Source organism: Cyanistes caeruleus, chromosome 7 (genome assembly GCF_971803275.1).
Source record: "Cyanistes caeruleus chromosome 7, bCyaCae1.hap1.1, whole genome shotgun sequence".
NCBI lineage: Eukaryota > Metazoa > Chordata > Aves > Passeriformes > Paridae > Cyanistes > Cyanistes caeruleus.
This window is the reverse complement of record NC_141707.1, coordinates 29,278,386-29,291,975: the sequence shown is the minus strand read 5'-3', so window position 1 is coordinate 29,291,975 and position 13,590 is coordinate 29,278,386. Positions and strand designations below refer to the sequence as shown.

At 34.8% G+C, this 13,590-nt stretch overlaps 1 protein-coding gene across 45 annotated transcripts in view; it reads right to left on the bottom strand.

Annotated features, from left to right (window-relative positions):
- Window positions 1-13,590, bottom strand: part of PTPN4 (protein tyrosine phosphatase non-receptor type 4) — a 167,030-nt gene that overhangs the window by 11,556 nt on the left and 141,884 nt on the right. For all 45 annotated transcript variants that reach the window (XR_015289219.1, XR_015289225.1, XR_002866004.2 and 42 more), the window contains 7 exons: window positions 12,675-12,809; window positions 11,289-11,447; window positions 6,708-6,867; window positions 3,764-3,847; window positions 3,622-3,678; window positions 2,155-2,311; window positions 499-665 (listed from right to left, as the gene is read on the bottom strand). Coding sequence is in view for 37 of the 45 variants with exons in the window: in XM_086897642.1 (XP_086753768.1) it covers window positions 499-665; window positions 2,155-2,311; window positions 3,622-3,678; window positions 3,764-3,847; window positions 6,708-6,867; window positions 11,289-11,447; window positions 12,675-12,809 (919 nt within the window). In the remaining 8 variants the exon portion in view is untranslated. The remainder of the gene's footprint in view (window positions 1-498; window positions 666-2,154; window positions 2,312-3,621; window positions 3,679-3,763; window positions 3,848-6,707; window positions 6,868-11,288; window positions 11,448-12,674; window positions 12,810-13,590) is intronic.

Here is a 13,590-nt window from a genome sequence, read left to right as displayed (position 1 = left end):
TGTTCTGAAATATGTCAGTAAAATCAACTATTTACAAAATACACAGTTACATTAACCTTTAACATTAGGGCAGTATTTTCCATTGGTTATTTTACCTTCCCTTATTGAGAATGCCCATAGAATGTCAACAGCTCAGTGTCATTCAGTTTTTACAGCAACTTGTGCATGGAATGAAGTCCTGAGTACAGAATAAATATTTTGGTAGACATTCTTCAGCCTTCATCTTTATGAAAGTATTTTATTAGCATATACCTGATAACCACAAAAAGTGTAAGTAATCAATAAAGCTATTTATAAAGTGAAAAGCTACAATTAGGTATTCTTAAGACATTCAATACAGGATTGATTTTTGCCTTGGTTGTTTTCCTTTTGAGAGTGTAAGAGAATTGTTTTGCTAAAGGATGCCGACTGTACTGAAATTTAACTGAAATCTGCTCTGTTTAAAATAATTGCTATCCCAGAAGACTCGGAACCAGCTCCAGGCAGTATAGTACTTACATCAAACTGAGCCAAGACAGTTCCAGTGATAAGCCCCTCTGCTAACTGAATCATGGATTCCCTCAGAGCATTATCATCTTGATGGACACCATCAAGTGGAGATTTCTCAGGGATGTACTGAAAATCAGGCTCGCTCTCCAGCTTCTCTTCCACAACATCATAGACAGCTAGAACAAGCAAAGGTGTGAATGCTCTGACTGAAGATGCTGTTTCACTAAAGTTATCTGTAATTAATTTATTTAAAATAGCAAAACCACTACATTTCTCCTGTAGAAAAATCTACATTTACTAGTACATTGATTTTGAGACAGGAAGCCTTTACTGATCATTATAATCCACAATAATTTTTTTTTTTTTTGTGTAGTAGTAATTTTAAGTGAAAGCCCATCATTGACAGCTAAAATTTTGATTAAAACTCACATTTTACCCTGTCTTGTCTGATATAACAATCCAATCTCAGATTCTCACATCATGCCTCTGATATCACTACAGCTGCATTTACATTTTTCTTACAATTCACTTAGAACTCATTCTAGGCTTCAGTTAATAGAGCAAGATGTGCAGACCACCTGAGAAAATTGCAGTTAATACATGGCATTATAAAGCTATCAATGCTCTATGTGTGCTTTGCCTGTAAGCTCAGAAATAATATGCATCCTGTGCTACATATAACAGACATATGCTGTTCAGAAGCTTGTTTTTAAATTATAAATTATAATTATAAATTATATCACATCACTACAAAGAAGGAAACTGGCAACTCTTGACTTCTACAACTCACATATATTCATCCAGAATTCAAAGACAATCAACACACAAGGAAAAAGTTAGTTTGTTTTAGAAAATTTGCAAACAAAGCTTATAATTTTGTCTGAAAAAAAAAGTACACAAAAGCTGCAAGAGAATTTAACACACAGAATGACAGCATATGTAAGTGGGAAGTGCAAATTAGTGAATAAGGGAAAAATTTTTATGAGGTGGATGAGTTACTCTGCAAAAGTAATTTCAATTATTCCAATTAAGCAGCAATATTTTTAATTTTGCTTTTTCCTCTCCAACTCTACTGTAGTTAGGAAGTGCTGCAGAATTAAATCCAGTGCCCATCTGCTGGCTATTATCCAACAGTGTATTTTGTGAACACATTGCATAAGCTTTTATTTACACTGCATTTTAGCACTTCTACTAAGACTTTTCAAGCAGAAATGTTACCAGTGGTTTTGGATTGTTTTAAAAATGTATGGAAGGATTTTGTATATACTGACCTCCAAAGTCACCCAAACACTGAATATTTGGTGAGGGGTTTTTTGTTTGTGTTTGGTTTAAATTTTCCTGAAGGGAATAACAATAACCTTATGAAATATATTCAATATCTATATGGCTTTCTGGACATTTTTATCAACGAGAGTGAGAAAAAAATTTAAATTAGCTCTCTCTTAGAAATACTTGATATCTGACTTTTTTATTAGCTTTCAAAACTTAGTCATACACAACTCCTTAGATTATTGGATCAATACACTGTGTTGTCACAGTTCCTTTTCAGGGAAGGGAGTTATTTCTTACGGGTTAAACATTCCATCCTAGGACACTAAATGGAGGTTAGATAATGAAAGCAGGGTGTGGATTTTTATTTTTAATTATGATGTACAAGCCACTCACCATTGGGTCGAACTAGGAGCACAAGTTCCCCTGAGTGTCTCTCACAGCTAGCTTTAATAAACATTACAACTTGGTCATGGGTATGCTCTGCTATATCTCTGCCATTAATCAGTACAACCTGGTCCCCTTCATTCAAACGAGGGACACACAGATCAGCCTGCAAGGTTCAGGGAAAAACACAAAGTCATCTGTAACACAAGCCATTACTGATTTCTTACCTTAAAATAACTTCAACTTAAACTTTACCTTAAACTAACTATATTAAGGCTCTCAAATCCTAACAGCCCTGTTGCTTTGTGTGCTGCACTGCATTGAAGTGATAAATCCAAGTGTTATACAATACACAGGCAGTGCCATTCCCATGTGCAGCTGGGAGGTGACTGGCACTGTAACATGTCTTTCAGCAGCTGCTACTCTACCCCTCAGCTGATAGAGAAAGCTCATCTGTTTGAATCACCTTTTATATAGGCAATTAAAAAGCAGGATGTTTTTATCTTTGAAGGGAGGGGAGAAACATGGCAAAACCATGTCCAAATCAATTTCACGGGCTTAAATGCTTCAGGTCTGAAATATTGCAATGGTAATGGCAAAAAATAATGCACAACTCCCAGTAATCCCAGAGAGAGGAATCAGGTGATAAAAATTGTTATTATAAAGACAGTCTAAACATCATTGCAGAAAAGAGAGAGCATAAGCCATCACCAGCTATCTTCTCCCTACAGAGTGAATGTTTAAAACCAATTATTATACATGTTATTAAGTATTTCAGGAGAACAATGATTTTGGCAAACATTTCAATACTTTCAAAGAGTAAAAAAAAAAACCAAACAAAAAAAAAAAAAAAAAAAGAAATGGTTAACTCCACTCTAACAGGTATCAACAGAGCTGACTCCAGTCACCTGAATACCAGGTCGGTATTTCTGACAATAAATTCACAAATATTGTGCCTAGTTTGGAGACAATCTTATAGTCACTAAACATCAGTAACAACACACAATCAGACCTGATGAATGATTCATAATGTCTGCTTTTAATCTACTTCTTGGCTTTACTCAGCTACATCTGTCACTAAAGTAAGACATTAGCTATTTTAGTTATTTTTAACACTCTTTCAATATGTAATTTATTGAAATTACTGAATGTCTATATCTAAAAAAAGCAATAAAGTAAAAGTATTTTTAGGATGGCACAGCTCAAGTACCAGTGCATACTGAGCATCTGTAATGGCCTGTAATTTTCAGAAATTAAACTTTGTTTCAGTAGGAAAAAGTACTTTTGAGGACTGAAGAACTTAAAAAAATATGCTATACAGCCCCATCAAATTCTTACTGCACGTAACTTGCTTTGTTCTGATAATGTTATAGCGAAAACTAATTTCTATAGTCAGCTATGAAATAATTTATAATTTCCATTGCATCCTCCAAGATACACAGTATTGCTACCAAGTCTGTTTTTTTGATAACTTACAGGTGTTCCTGGAGCTACCCTGGACACTATTACCGGCATCTTCTGATCATATCCACCCTTTAAAAACAAAGTAAATTAGTAAGAAATCCTAAATGTCAGAAAATAACCTTAGTAAACATAAAAGGAATAGAAGTAATGTTACCTTTACATTGAAGCCAAACCTTCCATTTTCATCTGGTTTCATTCTGATCATAACAAGATTGTCATGAGGGACACCACCATTGGGCTAATAGACAAAAGTTATATTATATTAGTATATATTTTGTTCACAGTTAGATTTTGAGGCTATTGTATCTAATAATTCTGCAGTCTCCTTATCACATAATTGCTCCTGGACACTTGAGAAAATATCAAGCAAGAACACAAATATCTTGGGTTTTTATAAAACAGAAAAATTACACACTTAAGAGTCTTGGACATAACTAAGTTAAAGTTCTGTTCTGTCAAAGCATGCTCAAAGTAACAAAGAATATGGAAAAAAACTAACTGGCATCAAAACTCTAATAGAAACAGCTTACTAAATGGAAATTTCTTAAATTCATTTTAATTAAGACCACAGTGAAGAGCTGCAGTAAGAATGTAATACAATGAAAAGGATGATAATTGAAGGCGTCCTTTTGTTGCTATTAATAGCAATATGCCAGCAGTAAGCAAGGAAATCCTGGTTCCCAGCCTCTTACTCCATTTCCAGTCTAGTACAGTATGAGGTGTGACATATGCTCTGCACTGATTCAACTCTGAAAATTTTAGCTGCTTTTTTCTTGGTTTTATTTGGATGACAGAAACACTGATAAAGGAAATGCCAATAACCTGAGAAATACTAGCTACCTTTTTAATCTGAAAAATACCAACTTAGTGCCATTGAAGTGATTTTTAGTTGGTTCCTGTCTATATTTATTTCACAGACTGAACATTAGCTAGTATTTCTATAGTTCTTCTAGAGAGAATGCAAAGTAATAAAGAAATGTATTTCAAAGAAGTTTTCAATGTTACTGTTACAGCAGAGCAGAAGATACTCAGAAAAATAAAAAAACAACTTAGAAAATCAAATATTTTTATATGTTAGAAAGTTCAGAACATGGAATTTCACTAGGTTAAAGAAATCTGCAGAACTTGGCTCATTAGAAGTTAACTCAGTTGCAGGTGTCTTCTGTTCTTGGTTAAAATAAAATTTGCTAATTGCATTCATAGTAATTAAAAAGTGAAAAATTTGAGAAAGCAACGACACAAGAAATGTTAATGAAAAGGAAGGGTCTTAGGAAGCCTAATCATATGTCAATCATTTCAGCCTATGCTCACTGGTGTGGGAGATCAGGCAGAATGAACATCAACCAAGTGCTCACTGGCAGTGTTTGGCAGCTTTTGTGCCACTGCATTTCCCAGACAGAAAGGAAATGCTAATTTACTGCTTCAAGATGCTATTTTGAGCAGAAGTTTATAAAGCAAAATGTGCAGAGAGAACTGTATGCCATCATTAATGTATTTGACTGAAGGGACTTTGACCACACCTGTTTTCAAGTACTTCTGACATTCTCAGACTAGATACTTAGGGATTGCAGATGGAGTAAAAAGTTGTCATTCCCATATGTGTCGCACTACCTTTCTACACACACTCTCCATACATGCAACAGACAAAGGAAGTTTAATAGCTCTACGAAGTCAAAATGGTGAGGGGTTTTCTTTAAAATACTTGAGATGAACAGCAGAAGACTTTAGTGGTGCAGGAACATGAATTCTGGTCAGAAAAGCAATTTTGAAACAAAACAACGTTCCAAAAATTTCAGTCATGCTATGTTCCTTCTTCTGCAATCCTCAAAATAAAAAGTCAGCAGCAGACCAAATTAGATGTTAAATCACAACAGTGCACTGCCTTCAGCGAGACTGCATAAATGTGTTCCACTGGAGCACAGCAAACAATCACACTGACAATGCACAGAGAAAAAACCATCTCATTCATGCAGCTGTGTTGGTTTTGCAGAACTAAAAGGAGTTAAAAAAGCAAGTGAAAGTTATTTTTGTCAATTTGGTAAAGATAACCGAATACAGGGCAGAAAAAATTGATGACTAAAATAACGGTATCTTTCAAAACAGAACAGTACTTCGATGTGACACAGGTAAGCACCAGCTGAAGACAAAGCTGTTACAGATTCTGTTTCACTATTTAATTAAAACAAAAAATTTTACAACTTTCCCAAAACACTCAAAAATTTAAAACTTCCACTTTTGAGTCTTTCATTAAGACCCCCAACTATGAAATTAAACAGGGATTTTATGGGAATCTTTGGTATAAGGTTAACTTGGTTATAAAGCCAGAGAGAACTATATTTTCATGTAAAAAAAATAAACTAAGATATTTCTAAATATCAGTTTGGGGAGGTGACTCATAATTTTGAATGCTTGAGGTTGATAACACTGTTTACACAGTATTTGCTACATCTGGATGTTTTCCCATCCTGCAACATGTTTCTTGTTTCTATAATGTTCACATCAGTATAAAATCTAGAATCACTGGAAAACTTCTGGAAGGACAAAAATCACAAAAATTATCAGGGAGATCTCTCAGTCAGACAATCAACTGACTGTCTTACTCATCTCACACTTTCTTGATTATGGAGAAAACTTTTGCTCATATTTTTTATTTGCTGTCACAGGCCTCTTGATAGTCTCTTCCTTGAAAATTCTGATGACAAATGCAACCACAGACTCAAGAATCTTCTCCTGATAAAACCACTCTAGAAGCTGGTAAGCATTTTCAGGTTTAGCTTTTTAGCTAAAGCTAGATTAAACACCTACAATGTCTTCTTTAAAACTGATGGCAAATGACTGCTCAAAGAGGAGGTCAGGTAGAAATTTCTGCATGTGCTGAAAAGCTAATGCTCAAAATGTTTGCATAACCATCCCAATGTAGTGATTTGTTGTCAACTGGCAAAGCACTACTCAGCAGCTGGAGTAAAACCAACAGGAGCCAGTGAGGGGACAGCACAGATAACAGAAACGTTGCAAGGTAACGCACAAACACAGCAGCTCTGAAAAGCTTCAGAAGCAAGCTCGTGTAAAATAGGACCATAATTCTGATAAAAACTTACGGTGGATTTTTCAGGTGATGCGGGAACATCAAATGTTTCATTAATATGGTTATCCAGTTCTTGCTGTGAGTGTGAATGATGAATTTGGTTCCAACTGTTCATTTTAAATTGTTTGGGTGGTAATGCTGGAGGCTGCCCATCCATAGGAGTCTCTTGAGATCTAAATACCAAAACAGAAGTATGAAGTGGAACAATCACGAGATATTGACAGATCTTTCAGGGCTGCAAATAAACTGAAAATGTTAGAAGAAACTCGAGAGTTTGAGAGATTAGCATCTCTCTGTATTTTCAGAACCTCAAAAATGTACTGCAGTAGAATATATTGGCAGCCTATGTTTGCACCTGTTGCAGAATTTTTCTTGACAAGTAACTGTACACACAACCAGCAAGTTCATCTTTTACCTATGACCTTTTATAAAATGGTTTTAGCATGCTTAACCCACTACTTCTGATCTGCAAGCACTCCATTCTAGATTAATAAAAATGCTCTCTGTGTTTTTGTATAATATGGAGAATTTCCTTTTGTTAGTCCTCTCTACTCTTGGAATAAAAGCTTAACTGTGTAATTTGTATTACATAAATATATGATTCATCTTTCATTATATGGATTCATATTTAAGAAATAAAAAAAGCATTTGGAAAGGCACAAAAGGGCAGTGAGCTCACAGTTCCCATTAACTTGGTTTGAATGCCAGTTTCTAAATACCAGCAGGATATGTCATCTTCCACAGGCTCCCCACTATAAGGTGCTATTAAGTCATTTAGCTTTTCAGACAACAGCCCACTGATACCAGATCCATAAACCATCAAAAATGAGCTTACAGGTTATAGCTAAATCTAAACAGAATGCTACTATCAAAAATAGGGGTGTCTGTTCTTTCACCCACATCCCTGGCTTCTTCCTTGAAGAACTCGTGCTCCTCCCTTGACTAAGGCAGCTTGCACCAAGCAACCAAAAATATTTTTGGACAAGCCTGGGTCCTCTGTTTTATCTCAGGGCTGGATACTCCCAGAGGCAAAAGCAGGACACTGCTCCTTTTGTTATCAGCAAGCTGTAGTGGTAACTCATCACATAACTCCCTCCAAATCACATGTGAGCAGCTCTAGTGTATTCAGTAGTCTCACCTCAGTGAACTGGTAGCAGGGCAAGACTCTCAATATAAGACTGCACAAGGTTTCAAGCTGCAGCAAATCTGAAAACCTAAGGCACACATCAAACTCCATACCATAAAATATGTCTCTGGGCAATTCAAGAAAGGCAGTTCCCAGATACATGTTCAAAAATAAAAAAGCCTGAGTATTCTGATTTAAAAAAAAAAAGGATGAGCCTCTTTCAAAAAGCATGAAAACTGGGAAATAGAACACTTCACTTTGAAATGCCAAACATTTTCTGCTTCAGTTCTAAAAAAATTAGTCAATATTCTTAGAAAACAAAACTGGTAACATTTTTGTCAGTGTATGCAAGAAAACAGCACATTCAAAAAGATCCCAACAATATTTTTCTCTATTTTTCTGCTTTATTTCAACTTTCAGAAAATATTTTTTTCATGAAGTGTTAAAAGAAAAAAAAAAAGTACTAATTATTCAGTCTGATGTCTGAAGAACCTCATGTTCAAAACACAGTTGGGAAGAAAAATAGTATTTCTTAACACTTCTCAGTGCAAGTAACAGAAAAAAGAGCACATTTCATTTTTCAAGATAAGCAGCTTTTCTAAATTCATTTTTGTGGAGAGAAAAATATGATGATTGTCAACATTTGCAAAACAAATCTGCAAGGCAGCTATAAACTATTTAGACATCAACTTACAAAGGTCACCCAGAGATTTTTAACTGCCTATGCATTCATTCAAGTCTGGCCAGCACAGATTACTCAGTCTTTTAAGTTATGTATTTTCCTGAAAACAATTACTCCTGAGAGTTTTAAACCAAAGAAAAAAAAGAAACAGAAAACATGAATAGAAACACAAAAGAAGTTATTCTGATAAAAGCAGAAGATGGATCTTATGTTTGACTAGACGTCTGTACATACATGTCAACAAACACAAATAAATTCCTACCGAATACACAAACTTATAGAAAAGATTTAAAAAGTTACTTAAATGAACATTTTACAAGCAGCAATGCAAGTACTGTAATATATTAACATAATGAATTGTGAGAACTAACAATCAAGCCTTGGGCATAAACTTCACTGCTTTATATTTGCCCAGTCAGCTTTGAATTTCCTTATGAATGCTCAGACAATGGCAGTGAAAGCAGCCTATTTTGCAGGCAAAGCAGCTCTCTGTTACTGAATTCAGCAATTTACATAATAATAAAATAACACACAGACCTTGGCACTGGAGCTTCGGGTATTTTTGTTACAGATATCCGGTCTGATCTTTTAATATATTTAGCAAAAGTTCCATACACACCCCCATAAATTTATTAAACTAAGCACTTATCACGTGCTCTTGGAATTTGAGGTTATAACTACCTCAGGGAACTACAAGCACTATCTCTCAATTTAGTGTCAAATAGGATATGCAGATGGAGAAAAGATGTTCAATTAAAGGTTATATTAGCTAAGCTATAATATCCTTCTGAACTACATGGAGACTATTAATTTATTTTGCTATGTTGATTCCAAACTCAAAAAAATCACTAAAGCTATTGCCAGTCAGGTTAGCCCCTCTTTTTCACACATATAAATTTGATCAATAAATACAAGTTTCTGACGAATTAGCACATGGACTACTCAAATCTTTTCAGTCAGAAAGGTCAAATTGGTTAAGAAATAGCTTTTTGGACTGTAGAACACTATAGTTTAAAAGTACATAGCTAATATGAACTTCATGTCTACTATTTTCCTTCATAAATGGCAAAACTTCAATCAATAACATCACCTTAAATCTTCAAAAGACCTTGATGGGCTTCACATATTTTTGAAAGTCAACGACCTCATTCTTAAAAGTATCTTATACAAGAGATCTATAGTGGGATATTAAATTTTAGTTTTAAGCTTCCAACAAGAGGGAAAAAACCTATAAACTCAACCCATAACAATTAGTGATAGAAGAGCAATACTTTTTCTGCTTGGGCATAAAAAGTGCAAATACATGAAAAAGAACAGCCAGAGTTGTACAAAACCACTTCCTCTCTTTCTAAGACTCATTTCTATGGTGACTTACTCAAGAAATCACATACTAAATAAACAAATCCTAAGAACACTCAGGAAGATCTTGTACAACTTCAAGTAAAGGCATACAAATAAAAGAGTGTATTTAGAAATTGTGCTTTTTTCACTGTATCACTGTCATTCAGTAAGGCTGACTTCAGTTGGAAGTCTCAGAACAGAAGGAACCTGACCCTATGTGGCCTTTGGACAACAAAACTATAATATGAGAAGAGATTCATGACTGTTCCAGTTCTGAGAGTCCTTTGACATATGAATATGCTAAAAAGTCCACCAAAAAAAGGAGAATTTACATGACTAGGTCAAATTACTATTACATAACCCTGAAAGTTAAGTAACTGAGGGTCAAACTTTAACTACTGTAGCCTATTGTAAAAAGCATCATCTGCTATTTTATAAAACCTTAAAAGTTTTGTATTTTATTTCCCTCCTAAAAATTACATATAGTTGTTAAAACTGAAAGTACAGTCAGTCTAAGCCAGGTTTTAAAACTATTTAAACAGCTTCCCAGAGTAATTTTTCCTGAGACATACCATTTGTTTATAAACATGTAATTAGGTATGTTGTGCTTTACAGTTCTCAATTGGTTTTGAAACTGTTTGCACAATTTCCCTGCTAACAGGGATTATTATATAAAATTATGAGGGCATATTTGGCATTACATGTACAGCTACACTAAGAGGGTACAGTGGCAGTGATAAAACGGTATATATTGCAATATTTTTCCCAATTAATCTGTACTCTGAACACAATTTAATGAGTATTTCAGTATCTTTGAATCACTCAACAGGTTTTTCTGTTTGTCTTCCTTCTGGACCCAATACACAACAATAGATTTAATTATGCCCATTGTATCTTATAGTAAGTAAGCTTCCAGTATAAAGAAGATTCAGCATAATTAGGGAAAAAAAAAAAAAAAGGCCTGACAGTGTCAGCTTAAAAAAAATACACTCTGAAACAACATACCAAATACACTAGCAAAGTCCAAATGCTGGGGTGCCAAAAAGGTCTTTTGGCTATGTAGTAAACTCAGTTCTGTGCCTTGACAAAAATCAACATTTCCAAACTTGCGGGAATTAAAGCCATTTTTCAATTCTATCAAAACCCCAACTTTTGGTTCCACATCCAGACACTGATGGTCACATTACAGCAAACCCACAGCTTGGGTTGGTGGGGATTGCAATCCTGAACCTGGAACATGTCAGACACAGGTCTTCACTTCTGTATCAAGCTCTTTCTCACAATAAGACCTACACTAATACTCCCTAAATAAGAGCCCCCCTTTTATAAGATTGCCTGGCTCTCCCTGACCCCACATTTAACAATAAATTTCTTCAAGGCCAAGATTTCTGACTTCACCTCAGAAGCCCTGCATGCTACAGTGGCGTGGTAAGAGCAGAACTTACGGGGATGATTCCAGTATGATGCTGTTGGCCTGGGTGGAGGATGGAGATCTGTGATTTACAAATACTTCACTTGGAGAGGTGTGAACCACATGATCCACTAAATGTCCAACTGAAGAGGGTCGTAACCGGGCTCCTTCTTGAGTGAATGCAGAGTTGCGACTAAGAAGAAAAGCAGAGTGGTGCAATGTGACAAGAATATCATTGTTAATCTACATTTCTGATACCACCCACTAAAATGGGATGCTAAAAAAATTATTTCCCCTCAGTGCAAGCACATGTTCATACATGTATTTTTATTAAAATTTCAAAAATCACTGACACAATTATGTTGCCAGATGAACATGTATTTAATTTTTTTTAAGTGTTCAAAAATTATTTTAATAAACACTAAGGGCTATTTAAAAAAAATTATTTACTTTTAGTTAAAGAAGCCTGAAACCATTATGGTCCAATGAACAAGCTGACAGCCCAGTCAGCAAGAAAAGGGATTCCTAAGAAGACAAATCCTGACTCTGTCCATGGCAGAAGTTAACCTGAATTCATTAAGATGAACAATTTATCCACTGCATCTTTGCCTAGAAGAATCATAAGCTTTGCACTGAGATTCTTATCATTTCTGGAATCCAGTATTTTTCCATTTGAAAACTAGCATGACAATAATAAAATCCTTTTAAACATGTATGATTAATTTTTGTTATGCTTTAAGCATCATTATTACACAATTTTTCAGTAATTTTTAAATGCTACAGGTATTTACAACATTAATCTTGTGAATAATATGCTGCAGAATCTTAAAATCTTGTTGTTTATGTAATACAAAATTGAGTAATACTGATTCTTAAGCAAGATTCAGCACACTGAGAAAACTGGTCACCTTCCAAAAGAAATCTGGAATTTTTTTTCACTAACTTAGAACAGAAGGCTCTATCATGTGAAAAGAGTGAACACAAAGTAAAGCCAGAAAAATTGAGAGGAATAAATCTGCAAGGATTTCCATCTAAGTAATTTTCCTCAATGTTTTAAAAAATAATATTAAACAAAATAAATTATTTTTTAGAATATCACATACATTTTATCATCGGGGTCTTTTTTTTTTCTAACCAAATTAGTAACTTAGTTTTAACTGTGTTTGAGAAAACTCAAACTCTTAAATTTAGGGTAGTGTGATACATTCTACACTTTACATAGGTCAAGTGAGAAGTACCTAAAACTCACCTCTAGAAACTTTCTTTGAATCTGAAGCTACATATTACAGAGAATCATTTGGCACAGATTTTTTGAAGCTATTTGTGTATGTAACACATTAATCCTTTTATTACACAAGTAGGTCACTCACATAAGATGTATAGAGTCACTTGTAGGGAGAGAAGATTTGATGCTACTCACTGATTTGGTGTTCCAGGTGGAGACCGTGATGGGAGGCTCTGGGTTTCCAATCTATCATCAGACAGTGAGTTCCTACTCACTACTTCCCAATCCATCCCACTCATTACTTTCCGTGCCAAGGGTTTACTGGGGGATCTAGAAGAAGAAAGTAAAATGTCTAACCAAAAATTGTATGATGTAAGAACAAAATTACATCAAACTCACCACAATGAAACTGATGTTCTATCATAGGAAACCAAATGATATGTAAGAAAGAAGTAATAATGCAAAGCTGTATTTACATGGGCAGTTCTGAATTTTCTCCATCTACTGTATTTCATTTACTGTACTTTGAAAAGAATGCAACTGAAATAGTAATAAACTACTGTTGGCTGTGAGGGAGACAGGTAAGACAGAATGTGAACTCACTGAATTTGTAATGCCTCAAACACATTCTGACTCAAAACAGCATAATCTTTGGGAGATCTGAACTTGAAAAATGTAGAACACAAAACAAACAAGCAAAAAAACCCCTCTAAGTAACACAACTGTTTAGCCACCTCAATGAAAACATCAGGCCAAAAAACTCCCAAATACTTTCAAGAACTGAAAGCGAGGTAATCAACAACATTGGCAACAGTGTTACAAGATTTTGTTTAGACATCAGGAATTTCCATCAAGATGACATGCTTTTTCCCAGAATCTGCTTTGTCCCTTGTCAGGCAGATGCAGTAATATTATTTAAATATTTAAACTTCTTGGTGGGTAACAGAATCCCATTCTCCAGTCATTCCAGGATGCCTACAATCTCTTTCACTTATTTTTTCAGCACAAATGAAGTTATACTTGTAATCTCTTATGAAATACTACATTTTCCTTTTATATTGGAAAGCATCAAATGAATCATCCGTGGCTGCTTTTTTCCTAACATTGCATT